The sequence below is a fragment of the Rattus rattus genome, chromosome 9 (assembly GCF_011064425.1).
Source record: "Rattus rattus isolate New Zealand chromosome 9, Rrattus_CSIRO_v1, whole genome shotgun sequence".
NCBI classification, from domain to species: Eukaryota; Metazoa; Chordata; class Mammalia; order Rodentia; family Muridae; genus Rattus; species Rattus rattus.
The window spans coordinates 54,818,933-54,838,966 of record NC_046162.1 but is presented as its reverse complement, the minus strand read 5'-3'; the positions used below and the strand labels follow the sequence as shown (position 1 = coordinate 54,838,966).

General features: G+C 46.8%; 1 protein-coding gene across 1 annotated transcript; it reads left to right on the top strand.

Moving 5' to 3' along the window:
• Positions 1–4,963: 4,963 nt before the first annotated feature.
• LOC116908941 (keratin, type I cuticular Ha2) lies at positions 4,964–11,939 on the top strand. Its single transcript, XM_032912399.1, has 7 exons — positions 4,964–5,446; positions 6,369–6,451; positions 6,613–6,769; positions 8,000–8,161; positions 8,244–8,369; positions 8,861–9,081; positions 11,579–11,939. Exons 1-7 carry the CDS (start codon positions 4,964–4,966, stop codon positions 11,706–11,708), a joined length of 1,362 nt encoding a protein of 453 aa, XP_032768290.1. The 3' UTR covers positions 11,709–11,939.
• Positions 11,940–20,034: the final 8,095 nt, after the last annotated feature.

Sequence of the window (20,034 nt, the reverse complement as noted above, 5' to 3'; positions counted from 1 at the left end):
TGCAGCTCTTTGGTGAAACCCTTTCAGTTCAGGAAACCTCATAATAGTCCACAATTCCACTACACGCAGGCAACAGAGATTGAACCTGAGTTGGGACTTCCATTTGTAAGAAGGCTGGTGACCTGGGAGGCTCCTGTGTGCTCCTGGCACCTAATGAGGGGTTGAGGCTCAGATGCAGGAACCCCAGCATCTCCTCCCGAAGTCTGTCATTTGTGGACAGAATGTCTTCCTTCAAAGGATCAAACAAAGCACCAAGTTCTCCCAGTTCTAATGGGAAAGGGACAAGGGTGGTGCTACACTTCCTAAGCTGGTCAAGAAGTCAGATGTCTCCAGAGGGACATGTGTTCCTCAAAGATGACGAAGGTACCCACTGAGGACCACGTGATGTTGAGAGGGTGATCATGGCCCAAGGTAAAGAGCAGAACAGTGAACTGGGCTGATCTGGGCCAGAGCTACCCCTTCTGGGTATCAGAACAGTTCGCTCTGTTTTGGCTGCAGAATTGCCTTATTTCAACCCCCTAAAACGGGACCTTGGGATCTTTGGTATCTGCCAGCAACCTACCTAACTCTAGGTGGCCTGTCTTCTTGGAACACAATGGCGGAGGATGCTGAGGCTCAGGCATCTGCCTCATTCTCTTTATCCAACCCTTACTGAGCACCAAGATGTGCCAGGCAGGGTACTAGGTGTCATGGGCAGGGGTTGGTCTACATGGGAGAAAGGTCTTGGTGTGGCACAGGAAAGACCACCACTTCTACTTACTACATCTATCTATCTATCTATCTATCTATCTATCTATCTATCTATCTATCTATCTATCTATCTATCACCTATCTATCAATCTATCTATCATGTAAGTATGTATGAGTATCATCATCTTCTATCATCTATCTATCTATCTATCTATCTATCTATCTATCTATCTATCTATCTATTCTATCATGTATGTATGAGTATCTATCATCATCTCCTATCATCTATCTATCTATCTATCTATCTATCTATCAATCTATCTATTCTATCATGTATGTATGAGTATCTATCATCATCTCCTATCATCTATCTGTCTATCTATCTATCTATCTATCTATCTATCTATCTATCTATCTATCTATTCTATCATGTATGTATGAGTATCTATCATCATCTCCTATCATCTATCTATCTATCTATCTATCTATCTATCTATCTATCTATTATTCTATCATGTATGTATGAGTATCTATCATCATCTCCTATCATCTATCTATCTATCTATCTATCTATCTATCTATCTATCTATTCTATCATGTATGTATGAATATCTATCATCATCTCCTATCATCTATCTGTCTATCTATCTATCTATCTATCTATCTATCTATCTATCTATCTATCTATTCTATCATTCTATCATGTATGTATGAGTATCTATCATCATCTCCTATCATCTATCTATCTATCTATCTATCTTATCTATCTATCTATCTATCTATCTATCTATCTATCTATCTATCTATCTATCATGTATATATCTTCTATCATCTATCTAATTTATCATTTATCTATTCTATCTATCTATTTTAGTGATGGGAGGAGGCTGTGCCATTAATGTAAGAAATGCAGAACTGGAATGTAGAGTCAGAGGTATCTGGGTTCAAATCCCAGCCTCACCACTGTGGGAGAGTGTTGGCAGGTTACAGTCCCTTTCTCAGTCTCAGTTTTCCCCTGAGGTAAACAGAGCAGGTAACACTTACTTGCTATGCTGCAATCTCCCCAGTGCTACACTGAGCATACAGCTGGCATCAGGAAACTGGCCAACATTGGCTCGCCCTTCCAGTTGGATGCTCTGGGGTTGGGCATCTACTCTTCTCTGCTGGAATTTCATTTTTCAGGCAGCATTTCCAGGTAGCAGTGCTGAGTTACTTCAGGCCAGCCAAAGTATGTATGAAGTTGTGGGGCTGGAGAGATGACTCAGTCGTAAAGACTTTGTTGTTCTTGAGAGGAGTAGAATTTGATTTTGGATCCCAGCACCCATGTCAGGCAGCTCACGAAGCACCTGTAAGTACAGTTCTAGGGGCTCCAGTACCCTCTGGCCTTCATGAGCACCTCACCACACGCGTACTCTCCATTACACATAAATAAAAAAATCTAAATAACAGTAAGCAATGGGCCAAGAAAGTGCATGTGTTAGCATCAGTGTCTACTCTGATCATGGTGGTCAGCAGTAAACTTTGCTTTCTTGACCCCAGGCTCTAGTGAAGTCCCGCCCTTCTCCCTGGTGTCCTCGGGTCAAAAGCCACTTCTAAGCCACCCCAGCTCTCACACGGATGGCACACTCACCAGCTCACACGGAACTCTACCTTTTCTTCGCTCATTTGCTTTTGCTTTTAACTTACTATCCTTTCTCCATGCAGCCAGATGTTTTCACCTTTGTCTGAACACAGGGATGACGCAGAAAGCTTAAAAATAAAAACCCAAGAAACCAAAATCACAACGTGACAAAACCAAACCAAACCAAACCAAACCAACCAATCAACCAACCAAATAACCAAACAAAAAACAAGTCTTGCCTGCCTCAAGCCCCAGAAATCCTGATTTAGTTGACCTGAGATTTGCCTAATTCCAGGGTGTCTGAGAGCTGTTTGGGAATGCTCATGTAGAGCCAGGGTTGAGTGCCTGTGCATTAGTCAGAGGGCTTTAGGGTCCTGTAATCAGGGAGCTCAGGGCAACCTTCTCTGCTTCCTGCTTCCTAACTACAGATGCAATGTTACCAGCAGTCTCAAGTTCCTACTGCCATGACTCCTCGGCCATGATGGGCTATCCCTCCAGCTGCAAGATGGGGGTGGGGAGCAAAGTCAGCTCTTCCCTAGGTTGCTTTTATCAGGGTATTTCACCACAACAAAGAGGATGACTACAGGGATGAAGTGAGGAAACCAATGTCAGTGCTGTGCTTGACTTCCATTTATTTCATCTCCAGAAAGTGCTGGTTATGGTGTCGAAGGGTGGCTGAGGTGTCTCATCTCACGTAGCTATCATTGCTCTCACGCTTCCCTCTATATGACATCATCAGATTCTCTAAACTGTCCATTGAGAGGAAGCTACTAGAATTATGGCTGCTTCAGGGGATCAAACTGGAAGATTTTTTTGAGGGGGAGGGGAGAATCAGGAGAGTAGGATGAGACTCATACCCTCACACATGCTTGGGTGCACTGTAACACTGTTCTGTCTGTCTGTCTGTCTGTCTGTCTGTCTGTCTGCCTATGTAACTACCTACCTAACACCATATCTGTATCTATCTTTCTCTATATCCTCATCTCTTGAGAAAATATTTTCATGAAGAAACCAAGACACAGGGAAACAAAGTGACATTTAAAGGTTACAGCAAACATTACAAGGCAGGGTTTCTAGTCTGCGTCCTTAAACAGTGAGAGCACTGGGAGTTATTATTTCCCATTTCCTGTCCTCTTGCCTGAAGGAAGTAATTGGAAGGATACAACAAGGACTTATATCCTCACATTATATGGAGAAGAGAGTGTGATGGCCAATTTCGATCGACAACTTGGTGGGATTTAGAATCACCTAGGAGACACTCCTCTGGGCACGTCTTCAAAGGTGTTCCTAGAGAGTTTTGAGTGTGGCGAGAAGACCCACCTTGAACATGTGCAGCACTATTCCATGGTCTAGGGTTCTGAATGGAATAGAAAGAAAGCCAGTGGAGCATCAGCATTCATTTCTCTCTCTTTCTTGACTGGAATTAATGTGACCAGCTGCCTCAAGCTCCTACTGCCATGTCTTCCTTGCCATGATGGACTGTAGTCCTTCCAGCTGCAAGTCTTCCTTCCTTTTTCAGGGGTTTTGTTACAGCAACAAGGGAAGTAACTAATGCAGGAGTGAATGCAAAAGCAGCAATACAGTATGTTCAGGGAAGCTCACAGCACTCATAGCTGGAACTCATAGCATTAGTTCAGACTGTTGCTTCAGGAATGCCCAAGGCATTATAAGTAGGTATATCTGCTCCCGGTTTCCTAGCTCAGCATAGAACGCTCCTTTTCCAAGGCCTGATTTATAGGGCTTCCACTCACTGGGGTCCCAAACTGAGCCCTCCCTTTGCATCACTGTAGAAAATAAAAGGAGACCCAGCTCTAACTTGTTCAACCTCAGCCTTAACAGGAAACAGTTGAACATTCCACGGTGGCCGCCATTTTCAAGTGGAGGACCTGGAGAGAGTCAAAACAGAGTCTCTGCCTTCTGGAGGGATTTCTGACAATGAGCTGCTTTTCCAAGGAGAAGAGCCTTCACCTCTCCCTTTCTCATTTGCATACAACTGAAAAAATATCTTAGCTGCTTAGCTGTTTGTGTCTTGGGTTCCTTTTCTCCTCCATGATAGGTCCTTTCCATAGGTGGGAGGATGAAACCTATCTGAGGCTTCTGATCTCTTTCCTATCTCTCCAGATTTATACCACGGTATTGAGGCAGCTTCTGTCACCCACACATTTCCTTGTGAAGGGGCCAGTCCTCTTCCCACACGAAATGCTTTCATTAAAGGGGCATCTACCTTTCTGCAGGCTTGCGGCCTTCCCTAGGGCAGGTGCAGGCGGGGGTGCAGTGGGCAAGGTTTGTGGCAACACAGGACAGGCTGTGGCAGCACCTGCTGCCACACCCTGGTAATGAGAGCCCAGGTATGGGGCTGGTCCTTTGAAGATGTGTCTTGATGCTCTCCCCCGGGTGACCAATGACTAGAACCTAGAGTCCTGCTTTAGCCAAATGATAAGTTTGACCTCTTTTATGAGGAAAGGAACTCCTTATTGGAAACCAAATTACAAATTAATTATCATCTTCCACTAGGGCCAAGTATAAACATAAGCACTCCCCCTGATAATACTTTAGTGCGAGCCCCTTCACTCCAAGAGTATAAAAAGGCCTGGTCAGGATGGAGTCTGTAGAGATCCAGGGAGCTGCTGTGGGGGAAAGGACCTCCCTAGCATGCCATCCAACTGTTGCATCACCAACACCTCTTCAGCATCACTCAAGAGCTCTGCACGGCCTTCCTCCATCTGTTCCAGTAACATGGGCAGCAGATCCGAGCTGTGCCTGGGTTATGTCTGTCAGCCCCTGCAGTGCATGCCCTCCGTCTGCATGCCTACCACCTACAGGCCAGCCAGTTGCCTTTCTAAGACCTACTTGTCCAGCTCCTGCCAACCCAGCAACCGCCGGCCAACTGGTTGCATCTCCAGCTCCATGGGTACCTATGGCCTGTTCTGTGAGGGCGCCTTCAATGGCAATGAGAAGGAGACCATGCAGGTCCTGAATGATCGCCTGGCCAACTACCTGGAGAAGGTGAGGCAGCTGGAGAAAGAGAACGCAGAGCTGGAGGGCAAGATCCAAGATGTCTACCAGGCGCAGGTGCTGACCATGTGTCCTGACTACCAGTCCTACTTTCAGACCATCGAAGAGCTGCAGCAAAAGGTAAGGGTAGGTTGTGAACAGACTAGCTGGGGGAAGCATCCAGAAAAGCCAGTACTCTAGATACGAATCTCATTAATGTTTTCGGCTATGCTCTGGGGGAAAAGAGACCTCCCTAGGGCATAGGATTATCTCCTAGCTTGAATGCTCAGCCAGAGTCCTTAATAATTCTGGAAGAGCCCTGCCTTCAGGTCTATCATTGACATATTATATAGCTTCGAAGGCCCCCTTTCCTTTTCTAGACTTCAGTTTCCTCATCTATAGAATGGACAGAGTAACAATCCATCTTTAAAGGGGTATTTAAGAGAATTCAGTAAATAACACACGTGTGTAGCATAGCCTCTGTTATCTGTTGAGTTTTCAGTAAATATCAAGAACTTCTCTGTCTGACAGAGTTGCGTTCTTCCCTTATATATTGCTCATGGCATCTATAATGGGATATTTGGAAGATGTCAATTAGCTGAAGACATTCCTCCAAAGACAAGCTCACAGGCAAACACAATGTAAACAGTACCTCATTGTAGCTCTCTTCCCAGATGATCCTAAATGGTGTTACTAGATATGGGAAGAGGCAGACCACTATGAGTGGCACCATTCCCTAGGCAGGGGGTACCGAATTGTATAAAAGTGGAGAGCAAGCAAGCAAGCAAGCAAGCAAGCAAGCAAGCAAGCAAGCAAGCATACACATAACCATGCATCTATTTCTTTCTAGTCTTGACTGTGGATGTGATGTGACCAGTTGTTTGACTTCCCTTCAATAGTAGACTATAATTGGAGTTCCACGCCAAATAAATTCTTTGTCTATGGTGTTTTTTGTAGGGGTTATTTTTATCACAGCAACAGAAATGAAGCCAGGACATTTTCACTGTGTTCTTTTTCTTCTTTTCATCCTGCACTCACCTACTCTGTGTGCCTTCGTTGGCAGGTTCTGTGCACTAAGGCAGAGAATGCAAGGATGATTGTGCACATCGACAATGCCAAGCTGGCTGCAGATGACTTCAGAACCAAGTGAGTTTGGCAGGGGACTTTGGAGTAAGGGGTCCTCATATACTCCTGGGCTAGCTCTCTATTGGTATCATATAGGGTTAGACGTTGCGAGCATTTTAAAGCCTTCCTTGAGTTCTGTGTACAGTTCTACCCTTTGGTTGCTGACCCTGACCTTTTTGTAGGTATGAGACCGAGCTGGCCCTGAGACAGCTGATAGAAGCAGACACCAATGGCCTGCGCAGGATCCTGGATGAGTTGACCCTGAATAAGGCTGACCTGGAGGCTCAAGTAGAGTCCCTGAAGGAGGAACTTCTGTGCCTCAAGAGAAACCATGAAGAGGTGAGATGAGAAGTGAACCAGAAGTGGGTCTGGGATGTAGCATGAGAAAAACAAAAGGGTTGGAGTTAGAAAGATGTTGAGTTGAAATGGCCAGGGGGACCACATATCCTTTCTGTGACTTTGTGTGAACCATGTATACTTTCTGAGTCCCAACTCCCATGAAATAGAGGTAACTACCATGTAGGGTTCTTGGGAGGATTTAATGATACTAAATAGAACATGGATATGACCCAGCGCCTGGGCATGGAACGCCTACATCTTGCTGAATCTCTTTCTTCTGTATCTCCTGAAGACTGCCAAGTTTCTCTAGCAGAGACTACATTTGTCTTTTTTTTGGCGAGGGCCTCATCCCAGAGGGAGAGTGGTACAGTGGGGCCCTTGGATCTTTACATTGCAGATGTACACAGAATCTGTCTGTCTTTGTCAGGCTGCCTACTGGGTGAGACCCTCCTCTTCTGAGGGTTGGCTTGTGCTGTTTTTCATCTTAGTTCTATCCCCATTCTTGCCCATCTCTTGTTTCTTCCATATATATATATATATATATATATATATATGCACGCTTGAGTCATAGATACTGTTTCTTTCCCCATTTCTCACAGGGACCTCAGTTCTGCAAGGACCATTTGCTCTATGGTGCTTTGGTCTTCCTTCTCTGGGTTGACTCCCAAACTATTCACTTGGGATTTGAATGGACAAGTGTCTCTGGATTCTGGCTAGGCTTTCTTTGACTCGAATGTAAAATACCAACCAGTTGCCATGTACTCCCTGAATGCCTGGGGGCACCTGACTCATCTAACTTTAACCAGAGAGTTTGGAACTGCACCAAGAAGTCACTAATGAGGCATTATCACATACTTGGGCAGCTGCAATGACAACTTTCTCTCATTGGCAGGCAAGCCTGGGGAGGGACCTGTTCTCATTTGGACCTTGGACCAAGTAAAGTCAGGCTCTGTGACCCTCCTTCCTTGATGGTTAGGGCTGGTGGCATGATGAGGAAATGGGGAGGGGGGTACATGGGTATCCAATCTTAGTCCAAGTGAATTAAAAATGTCCTTGAACTTGGCTTCTGCCCAAGTGACAGGAAATGTCACCAGGGGTTTTCATCTGGAGTTGGAAGATCATTGAGGATCTTTAGTCCCTGAAGCCCTGTCCACCATTTTTGTCCTCTTCTGCATCTCTTATTTATTTTATGTATCTCTCATACTTGCCTGGGGTCTTGTGTCTTTTCAGGAAGTTGGTGTCCTTCGACAACAGCTCGGGGACCGCCTTAATATCGAGGTAGATGCTGCACCTCCCGTGGACCTAACCAGGATGCTGGAAGAGATGAGATGTCAGTATGAGACCATGGTGGAAACCAACCACAGGGATGTGGAGGAATGGTTCAATATGCAGGTGGGTATATCTCTCCCAAGAGCTTGGGCTCTTCAGTACCCCAAGGAAGGGACTCCCAGCCTTCTCCTTCTCTTCACTGCAGATGGAGGAGCTTAACAAGCAGGTGGCCACAAGCTCTGAGCAGCTTCAGAGTTACCAGTCAGACATCATTGATCTGAGACGAACAGTCAATACTCTGGAGATAGAACTGCAGGCTCAGCATAGCCTGGTAAGTGCTGCTGGTGGGCACCTCTTAGCTCTGGATCTAGGAAAGCACTGGGTATGGCCAGGGTACAGGTATGTTAGGAGATGGGAAGAGAATCATATTGAGACATGGATTAGCACCCTTAGCTGACTTTCTTGGTTATCTCAAGAACTAGCTCAGAGATAAAGGGATATGTTCCATATTGGATGTCAAACATGGTTTCCCTAAGATGTCTGTTATGTACCTAGCCTCTCCTTCCGATAAGCTATTAACATACTTGATGACCTCCCAACTACAAACTGTGTAGAAGCAGATTCAGGACTTGGGTTCCAACTCTGGTTCTACCACATACTGGATGCTTAACCTGGAGCAGATGACTTGATCTGTTTCTGGACTTCTGTGTTCACAGTGGCTTAGAAGAGAGGAGCCAAGAGACTTGGCTCTTCTTGTGTCTCTCTGAACCAGGCCACAGAAAGCAGCTGCTTCTTCACTGGTATGTCTTCCCCTTGCTTTAGAGAGACTCTCTGGAAAACACGCTGGGGGAGACGGAGGGCCGCTTCACCTCCCAGCTGTCCCAGATGCAATGCATGATCACCAATGTGGAGTCTCAGCTGGCTGACATCCGCTGTGACCTGGAGAGACAGAACCAAGAGTACAAGGTGTTGCTGGATGTCAAGGCCCGGCTGGAGTGTGAGATTGACACGTACAGGGGTCTGCTGGAGAGCGAGGACAGCAAGTGAGTGTCTGGGGAGAGTCTCTGTAGGGTGCCCACCAGGGACCTAGGTGGGCCTAGAAAGCAAGACCATCTATCTGCCTGTACTCTAGGAACATGAGCTTAGGGTCTGACAAGATTAAGGAGGCACCAGAAAGCTGGCATGCTCTAAAGGAAGCCAGACAATGATGTTTAGGCCACCATCCTGAACCTAGCCCAGAGGAGTCCATCCTTCATTCCTGGCTGACATCAAGTGCCTACCCTGCATCACGCATCTGGCATCCTGGAAGACACTGAGAGAGATGATGAGGAATCACTTGGCTTCAGATTGTCAGGGCACAAGCAGACAGATCCCTGGAGGTCATTCTGAGGGCAGGGGTTTTGGTATTGGGAAGACAGGAGGAAGCTTAATGTGATTGATTTTTGGTGGGCTGTGGGGGAGGACCAGTCAGCTGAAGCTCACCATAGAGAACTACGAAGGCCACACTGGTACCAGAGGCCTTTGCTGTTTTGAGGGAATGGTAGAGTCAGAGTAATCACTCATCTTTCTGCTAGCTGATAAACATCTGGAATGCAGAAACAATAGGATACATTTGGTTCCCAGGGCTTGGTACATGGCAGATGCCTGATAAACAATTCTTCTCTGAATCAAAGAAAACTCAAAGCTGTTGTTTGGGAAGATTATCCTGGGAGAAGCAAGAAGGGCTGAGTGGAAGGGGAACAGGCAGGGACAATATTCAGGAGCAAAGAAGAGATCATTGGAGGAATCTGTCCCCATTGTTATGCAAGCAGGGTTAGCAGGACCTGATGGGGTCTTCTGGGTATAGTGTGCTAATAGCTCTTGGATCTCTCTCTCTCTCTCTCTCTCTCTCTCTCTCTCTCTCTCTCTCTCTCTCTCTCTTTTCCCCTTTGCTTCCTTCCTCCCTCTCTTCCTTCTTTTGTTTCTCTTCCTTCCTCTTCCAAAAATTTCTATATGTGCACATGCATGCATGTGTGCATATGTAAATGTCTCTCTCTATATGAATGTGTATGTGTGCAATGTGTGTGTGTCTGTGTATGGGGGGGATGAATCTGAGGACAACCTCAGGTTCCTAGTTTGTTTGAGACAGGGTTTCCTGCTTACCATGACATACTCTAGTCTAGCTGGCCCATGAGCTTCTGTCTACCCTCTCACCATAGGGTTACTAGGACTACAGACACATGCTGTGCCTGGTCTTATGTAGATTCTGGGAATCCAATCAGGTATAAAACCTTTACTCACTGAGACATCTCCCCAGCCCTTGTAGCAATTTCTTGTCCAACATTTCATCGTGTTTTTTCTGTTACTCAGAATCCTATCCCACCAAGGCAAGTGTTGTAAACTCACATGCTTGCCAGGGACAGGCTGTTACCATCCACGCGTGATATCAAGTCTTTGAGGCCCGTGGAATCCAGCGAACTTGTGCTATGCCCAAGGAGGGCAGCAGTATTGTCCCTTTATGGTCAGTTCTACCACATAGGATGCAGATCCCATGTGCTGCTGGCCTTCCAGTCCAAGAAAAGCTGGGATTTGTATTTTTCCGAGCTTTAAAAGTTTCCAACTTTAAAATATATTTAACACATTGAGAAAAAAAAAAGATGCTGGCCACATTAAATAGCTAAGACTGAATGTGGCCCTCGGGCTACACATTGGGCCTCTGAGCTGTTTGGTTGCTGTCCGGTGTCCAGTGTGTTGTTTCTGGTTTGGTGCCCTAGCCTGTTAGCTTCTGAGGTCATCTTGTTTCCTTTTGCTGCGTAGTCATTCTATATTCAGTTATTATTTCCTCATCTTCAAGACATTCTTATGAACTGCCTGCTCTGTACACCTCTAGGTGTACAGAGGGCAAACATACACAGCTTTGGATCTCAACTGCCTGGACCAGGAGACAGACCATAGTGGAGTAGTTAGGGTGGTGTAGTTAGCTATCACTGTGGGAGGAGCTATCCGGTGCCATTGACATATTTAACATGGAGATAGGAGGGTTCAAAGGTGATGTGACAGTTGAGTCGAGCTTTTAAAGAGAGAAGGAGTTGATTAAGAGGATGGTTGTAGAAGAGAGGTCTAGAAAGAGGAGACATACGTTCCACAGCCTGAACTACATAGCTCATGGAGGAACTGGCAGAAGGCTGGACCTCAGACAACGTCAGAGCTGTGAGGCATGGCAGTAGGACCCACATGAGGCTGGTGGTTGTCTCAAGCACGGATGGAAGCTACTAAGTCTTAGGTAGGGAGGGACGTGATTAAATTGCGTCTACTGGAGACCCCTCTGGCCATCAATAAGCTAGGGGTTACAGGGAGAGGCAAGAGTAGAGTTGGGAGTAGGGTCAGCTGGGAGGCCACAGAGGTAGCACAGACAAAGCAAGGGAGTTTGAAATAAGGAAAGCCGGGTGGAGGCGATGTAGAGTGGAGCCATTAGAGAGACTCCCGAGGGCAGAATTGTCAAGGTATGTTATGACTTGGGCTCCTCCACTAATTCTTCCCCATTGTGACTTTTTCTCCCAGGCTACCCTGTAACCCTTGCTCCACTCCCTACTGCCAGCCTTGTGCACCCTCCCCTGGGGTATCCCGCTCTGTGTGTGTGCCCCGCACTGTTTGTGTGCCTTGTCCGCCCTGCCTACAGACCCGCTACTGAAGCTTCTGAGCATCCCTCAGCGTGTGGGTCCCTGAGGGACCCGAGTCCTGTGGCCTGGTGCCTCTTCACACCAAGCCTGACCACAATCCTGAGACCAAGAAAAGAGTGTGGCCAGCCTAGCTGGCCCTGACCAGAACCAGGAACTGGACACTAGCAACGGGTTCTGATGTTACATTGCTTCAACGCTACCTCCTCTGTTTCCCTGGGCAGAAGGTTCTCTTTGGTGCCGTTTCTGGTTGTCTCTGCTTTCTCAGAGTGCACGGGTTTTCGGCTAAACTGCAAATAAAGCTTAATTCAGTGGCTCTGCAAGTTTGTATTTCTTTGTTTCTCATGATGGTGCATTCAGGAGCCAACTCTCTTCACTTGGGTTCAGGAAGAGAATGCCTGTATTTTGTATTCTTGTGCCTCTTATTTTTAAAAATATCAGTTATTTTTATGTGTGTTAAGTGTTTTGCCTACTTCGTATGTAAGTGCACCACAACCATGCCTGCTGCCTGTGGAGGCCAGAAGATGTTGGATTCCCTCATAGAACTGGAATTATAGATGGTTGGGAATCACCATGTAGGTATTAGAAACCCATCCCAGGTCCCCTGGAAGAGCAGCACGTGCTCTTAACCACTGAGCTATCTTTTCCACCTGCGTGTTTCAGAAGACCCAAACGGGTATTTACTAAACAATGCTATAAATCTGTTTAAGCCAGGAAATCACTCCAGAGCCAAGTAATAAAAGAATAAAGAGAGAAGGGAGGTAGATGGTCATGCCAGAAACCAAGGTCAAACACTGCAATTGAGAATGATACCCTAATAAACTTACCTCCTCATCCACCTCGCTGGCACAGTTTTATCCACACCTGCCTGGCACGGTATGATCATATATCCAATAGTTTTTCAGGGAGTGCTGCTGGGTGTTGGGTCTGTGTTAGAAGTTGGTTACGCCAAAGGGTGATCTCCAATACTGCTTTTTATCTCACCTAATCTTGCAAAACAAGCAACCCCAAACCAAACCAAACCAACCAACCAACCAACCAACCAACCAACCAACCAACACCTCCAAACAAGATACCATTATTTCCTCTACTTTTTAATTGGGAAACCAAGGGTCAGAGGGGTTAAAGACCAGCTCAAATCCCACCATTACTAAGAGCTGCTTGATTAATTCACATTCAGGGTATTCAGTGTTTGCAAACCAGAGTTGGGCGTGGAGGATGCCAGAAAAAAAAATGAAAGTGCTCCTCACCATCTAGACACTTAAAATTGGAGGGAGAGCTAAGATTAGAGCATGGGAAGCCCCACCCCTTCAGCAGGGACAGAGCGATCGCAGAATCATCAACGGTGAATGCCACCTCACTTGTTTTTTGGCTGCATTGGCGATTGCATGGAAGGTTTCATGCATCTTAGGCAAGCGCTCCGCTGTTGAACTATACACACCTCCAGCCCCACCCCCCCTTCTTTCAAAAATCCTTTTAGCAAAGTCTCACTATATTTCTCGGGGTGGCCTTGAACTTGTCATCCTCCTAGTTCAGTCTCCTCAGTAGCTGAGATTACATGCCTGCATCGACATTACCAGGTCTGGTGCTGCCTCTTACGAAGCACTTACTATGCATGCGTCTGCCCTGATTTGCTGAGCATCCTCTGTAAGTGAACAGGTGCAGTTCCCATGACAACATCATAAAGCATTGGCATTGTGTTCATTTTAGACACAGGAAGTCAGGGCACAGAGAAAGAGTAGATCTATTGTCCAGGATTATATGCAAGGGAAAAGTTTCAAACCCAGGCCTAGCTGTAGGTCATCATTGTTTCAAGCACCATGCAAATTCCCACCCGGAAGGAGTAAACACTGGTACAGATTGGAAGGAAGTAGGCTGGGGATGGGAGTAAGAAGGTTGGGGGTACCAAAAGGTTTCTTGTTGCCCCATGACGTTTGAGATGGGCTGGGGGAACAAGAGCTACAGGGCATGGATTTGAGCGTGGGGTCTTCAGAGAGGCAGCGGTCCCATTTGGGAGGACCGCTAGATGGAGCAGCAGGTTCCTGGGTGAGCGATTGATAGAAATAACTCAAAGGGAGGAAGCCATGGGCCGTGGGGTGGGGGTTCTTAGGAGTCCATAGAGAACCTGAGAGCCCTGCTACAGGATCTGGGCCCAAGGATGACCTAACTAGAGTGGTATTGCAGACCCTTTCACCCAAGAGAATAGACAGGATGGCTGAGAGCCAGGGTCATACACTATCTGTCTTTGGAGAAACTGAGAGGGTCCTCAGGAAGGCAATCAAAGCAACCCTGGAAAAAATGGAAGGGCTCAATGTGAGAGGCTCTGTGAGAGACTCGTGCTGGCAATGAACTGCCCATGGCAGGTGAAGGAGGAAAGAGACGAGATCTCGCTCTCGGAACACACAGGTCTTCTTTAATGAGCTGAGTGAGGTTTTTATTAAGTATCTGTTCTCCAGCCTTGCCAAGAAATCATGAAATGTAACCTGGCTCCCATAGAGGCCTGGGGGCTCTCCAGACATGATCCTGCATGCTTGCCTGGCAGATAAGGCCATTAGTCTGACGGCAGAGACACAAATATGCTGCCGGGTCTTGGTTGGTAAATGGATAAAGTTTCGTTTGCTGCAGCGCTGAGGGAGAGGGGCATCTGTTGTGTTGGATTTTGTCGTGACTGCACACAAACCAGGACTCTTTCTCTCTCAAACTTTCTTCTGTCATGATTGGCTCAAGACACTTATATAATAGAATACACCAAAGCTTTGGTTCTAGAACCCTGACCTGTTTTGTCCAGTTTGCTAGCTCTACCTCGCTCATGCCTCATTTAATTTTTAACTATGTAAAATTAAATAAACGGAGGGAGAGATCGGCCCCTCTCTTTCAGTAGCACCCATGTGGCTGCGTGTTCCCCGTCCCAAGCACTACTGATTGGCACAGTGCAGAAGTTGAATGTTCTCACAACCACAGAGAGTGCTTTTGCTCTGAGCTGCCCCAGACTCCAGACCAGAAGGAGACTTCCAGGCAGACCATTGTGCCTAGCCTCTCCCATCTCACAGACGAGCAGTCTAAGACCCAGAGGGAAGGAAAGATATGTTCACGGACAGGCAACCAGCAGGGCAGAATGGGAGCCAAATGATTCTAGGCCAAGCCCAACATGTCTCTAAGCTCTTTATGATTTCTCCGAGCACATGAGGGTTATTATTTCAGGGTAGTAAATGTTTCCCCTTCGTTGTCCTTTGGTTTCCTAAGAATGGAGATATTTTCTCCAAGATGCTGAAACGGCCCTGGAAATATAGCTCTCTCAAAAGAAAAAGAAGAAAAAAACCAACAACACAAAACAAAAACTAAAGAGGACCCTTTCATTTCGGCTCAGGGCGAGAAGATCCCTTAGGTTGTAGCTGAGAGCTGAGCAGGAACAATTACATGGGAGTCCTTGATAGGCTGGGAGTCCCAGGCTTCCAGCCCATTTGGGGGACTTCTTTGGGCTCCTTTCCTCCAGAATATATTGTCTAATCCAGCCAGCCCTTTGTCTCCACACTGGTGTCAGTGCAACTCGCCAAGACTTGTCTGACCACCCAGATGCCTATTAAAGTTTTAAAAACACAAAACCAAGCTCCACAGGCCAGAGCCTGGAATGTGCTTCCTGCTATAAACTAGTGACCAGTGCCCTCCGTGTCTGGGTAATACCTCCAAGATGACTGCGATTCTGACTATCCTGTTTCTCTTATTGATGGGTCAAGAAGCCATGGGTATGGGCTTTGGGAAATATTGATGACCCACTAGAGCCTCCAAGGGTGTTTCTCATATGAGTTTCTCAGAGGAACTCTGTCCTCGTAGCAAAGCCTTTAAGCCTATAGCCCTGGTTTATAGGAAATATAGGCAGGGCCACAGTAAAGGAATGATTACTTGGTCATACTTGGTGTTTGGGGTCCTCCTGGAGCGGGGTTGAGGGAAGAAATGATATGATTTTCAAAGACACAATACTCCCCAAGGTCATTAGTCTGGTCCTGGTTCTGGCATTCAGTGTCCCAGAGAAAAGTTCCTCTTCTAGGGGTGAGAGGCAGTTGGCCACATTGCTCATCTGGCCCAAGGGTGACACTTCATGAGAGAAAGACCAGGAGCTGGACACAATGTCTCAGAGGTGGTTTGTGGACTCTAAATTATATTGAATGAGTTTCTCTTTCTCTTCTGTATCATAGGAAGCTATAATATACTAAAACTATGTATTTTCAACTTATAACTAGAAAATTGTTAGCAATAAAATAATTCTCTTACTGGACATGGTGGAAGAGACCTATAGCTCTGTACGACTAGTTGTGTGTGTCAATTTGACACATGATAGAGTTATCACAGAGAAAGGAGCCTCCCTTGAGGAAATGCCTCTGTGATACCCAGCTGTAAGGCATTTTCTCAATTAGTGATCAAGGGTGGGAGGGCCCATGGCAGGTGGTACCATCCCTGGGCTGGTAGTCCTGGGTTCTATAAGAAAGCAAGCTGAGCAAGCCAGGGGAAGCAAGCCAGTAAGTAACATCCCTCCATGGCCTCTGCATCAGCTCCTGCTTCCTGACCTGCTTGAGTTCCAGTCCTGACTGCCTTTGGTGATGAACAGCAATGTGGAAGTGTAAGCTGAATAAACCCTTTCCTCCCCAACTTGCCTCTTGGTCACGATGTTTGTGCAGGAATACAAACCCCGACTAAGACAGTACCGAAACCCGAGAGACAGATGGGAGGATTGTGAGTCAAAGGCTAACCTGTCTCAAAGGAAAGCAACAATAACCACTATTGCCACTACCAATTCTCCTCGGGAGTTTGGTAAAATTTAACATTCCAATGCAAAGATTTCAGTTGGTTAGCTAGAAAGTTCTTTATATCCTTGTTGTGTGCTTTTTTGAACAAAAAGGTAACTTTATCTTCCTTAGCTCCAGTGAGGAATACATGTACAATAGCCACACGGCACAACAGAGAAGAACAGTGGCTCTGGCTTGAGGAACCCTGGGCGAGAATACCAATCTTGCTCTTCCCAAGCTGTGTGGGTTTGGTGAATCTCTACATCTCAGCCTCCAGACTAACAACACCTGCTTTGCACAGTTGCTGGGATACAAACCCTGTGACAATACTTATGTTTAATGAGATGGTTAAAGATCATCTACATTGGCAACCAAATTCCCCTCTTCTGATTCCCCCCACCCCCATCCAATGGCAATGGTAGCTGGTTCACTTTTTGGAGCCACCCTTGAAGCCTAAGCTTCAAGAGCACCAAGAGCGGCCCATGGGCAGCCATGTATCATTTCAGAACACACAGGTGTCTCGCCAGTCTTACCTGTGTCTGGGAGGAGTAGAGACCCCAGTGTTCCAGCTTCTGGAATCTGTCTGGGTAACAACTGAGTGTCTAGGCTCTGCCCTGACCCTCTGTCACCATATCAGACTGTGCAATAAGGGACCTGAAAAATTTTTACCCTTACTAATTGCACTGCTTAGAACAAGGGGTCACAAATGATATCAGATTCTCAGAGGCTGCTGTTGCGGGTTCTGGCTAATGAAGTTTTCTGGGAACAGGGCCATAGCCTTTAATTCAATATTGCCTGTCTCAGCTCTAGGCTGTGACGGTAGAATTGAGTTGTTGCAGTGCCGAGACTGTATGGCGTGCTACCTGGCTCTTTTGCAGGAAATATTGGTTCATCATGGTATTGTGTAAACAATATGCAGGAGTTAGGAGCCCAGAGAGCAGCCCTGTCTCTGTCATTAACTTGCTCCATGCCCCTGAGGAACTTATGGCTCCTCGTTGGGTTCTGAAGCGTGAGAGGACATAATGGTTAATCTTGATGATCAGTTTGATGGGATTTAGCATCTCCTAGGAGATATTGCCCTGGGGGCATCTGCGAGTGTCTTTCCATTGAGGTTTAATTAAGATGCATCCTGCATTTGGACAGCCCTGTACCTTGGGCTGGAGTCCCAGACTGAATAAAAAGGAGAAAAGGCACTGAGTGGCGGCATCCATCTTGCTGTGCTTCCTGGCTATGGGTGTCATGTGACTTGCCACCTCATGTTCTTGCTCCCATGCCTTCCTAGCTAGCCATCGTGGACTGTGACCCTGAACAAACCTTTCTTTGCTGAAGTTGTTCTTGTCTGGTGTTTGGTTATGGCAACGAGAAAAACAACCACCATAGTGGCTAAATGGGTTCTCTGACCTTCTACCCCTCACTGTTGTACAGGTTCTTTGGGGGGCTTCTTTCTCTGAGACCAGAGGGCCCTGTGTTTGGGCTGTGCAAAGGTCCTGCTGCAGCTTAGGCAATGTCAGAGCCTGGAGGTGACTCAAAGAACACAGCCGAATTATCTTTAAGAAGATAATATGACACCTTTAACAAGAGGGGGCAGTAACAAAAAAAAAATTCAAGTGCAAGTACCCTGTGTTTTATAAGCTAGGGGGCGCTATAGCTGCTAAAGAGTTGTTTTGACCAGGCAGTGCTGTGGCTTGCGGTATCGAATCTGTTCACTCAGTGTGTGAACGTAAGCTTTGGGCATAAAACCACTGTCATGGCTGGACATTAGCCTCTTGTAACCCATCTGCAAACCCCTTTCCTAGGATCATGGCTTTTGATGTTACAAGGGTCCCTCTTCTGGGAAGACTCTTTTTCCACTCCAGGTAGCCTTGGGCAAGCAGCTACCCTAGAACTCTACCTGTTGGTTGTCCAGCCTTCAGCACTGACACCCACTTCGAAGACAGATAACTGATGGATTAATCCTTGCCCCAAACCCGTGGATTCTCTCAGTGAAAGCTGATGTCTCAGTGCCTGGCCAGAGAAGAACAAAGAAAGAAGACTGCTGATCAGAGAGCTGCTGGCTGCTCATCTGCCTCTGTCACAGCAGGTCCAGGGTGTGTTGCCCTGTGCCAGTGGGCGTAAACAAGGAGCTGGTCCAGGTGTTGGAGGATGAGTCTGGCATGAGGCTCGGCAGGGGTCTCTATGGGAGTAACTCTGAGCTTGCAAAGAACTGTGAGAAGGGTAAGCAGCAAGAAAATGGAAGAAGCTTATTGAGGTCGAGCAGGAAGAGCAATAGGCCACCTTTGGTCTGTGCTTGAGCACCGTTATTAAGAGGCCTCTTAGCCATCTTATCTCCAGTCCCAAATAGAGACCTTCTCAGGAAAGCAGTGCTAGGAAAGGCCACTCAGGTCTCTAGCCCAGTTCTTCTGCTCAGCAGCAGCCTGACAAATCAGATGGACTAGAGGCTGAGGGATGTGTACCTGTGTACCAACTGCCTTCCACCACGGGCTCAGGGCCCCTTGGCTGCTTTCCCCTTAGCAGTCAGTCCCCTTAAAGCAGTGCAGATGTAGCTTCCTAGAGAGTCTCCTGCTCTCCCCACATCTTCCTTTTGGTTTTCTCTTTAGCCATTGACTCAGTAGAGGAGCAGGGTGAGAGGGGAGCCTGGGACATGTGTGATATGTTGAGCATGTGAATCCCTTGTTAATTCCTTGTTACGCTATAAAGCAGAGAGAGAGAGAGAGAGAGAGAGAGAGAGAGAGAGAGAGAGAGAGAGACAGAGACAGAGACAGAGACAGAGACAGAGACACAGAGAGGTATTGAAGTGAAATTGGATGAAGAGGAGCATTTTCACCCAAAATTCAGGTCTCAACCTGTATGCATGCATACATGTGTGTATATGGTCTGGGTTTCAAGACACTCCATGTAGTCTTCATCTGAGTTGTGCTCACAGGAGTTCAAGTGCATAGTCTATTCTGGAACTTGCCTTTTCAGATGGGGACCCCAGGTGTCTAGTTTTGGGCTACATGCCTATCGAGTGGTAGAGCTAATGGTGGGACATTTACAGGGATGCCTCCTTCTTTAATGGCACAAAGCCCCAAGTTAGCCAGTTCAGCAATCCAGAATAGAATGCTCTAAAACCAGAGAAGAAAAGTCCAGTCTTTCCTATCTGGTCACCAGGCCTTAGGGACTGCTAATTTCTAGGACTGGGTCTAGGGAGGACCTCTCATATAACACTAGTAAAGAATATAGAGGGCCCCAGGTTCCCTGTCATTGGGTGGGGGATAGCGCTTCTGGGGAGACCTAGTGAGAACTGGCAGAAGGGGTTCTATAGCCTGAGTGTCTGGCTGAGGTGGATCACAGACTGTGGAGGACGTCCTCTAGTCCTATCTCTCAATTCTAGGAGAACTTGATCTTGTCTGAGAGCTTCTCTTCCCAGCCCCCACTCTACCCTGCATGCAGGGTGCCATATTCACCCTGCAAGGCGTGGGAGCTCCATTCCTGATGCTAACTTCCCAGATGTCTGTACCGAAGATGAGTTAAGGTGTAATGTGCTTCCTCCCTCGCTGAGAATGTTTGTTCTCTGCAT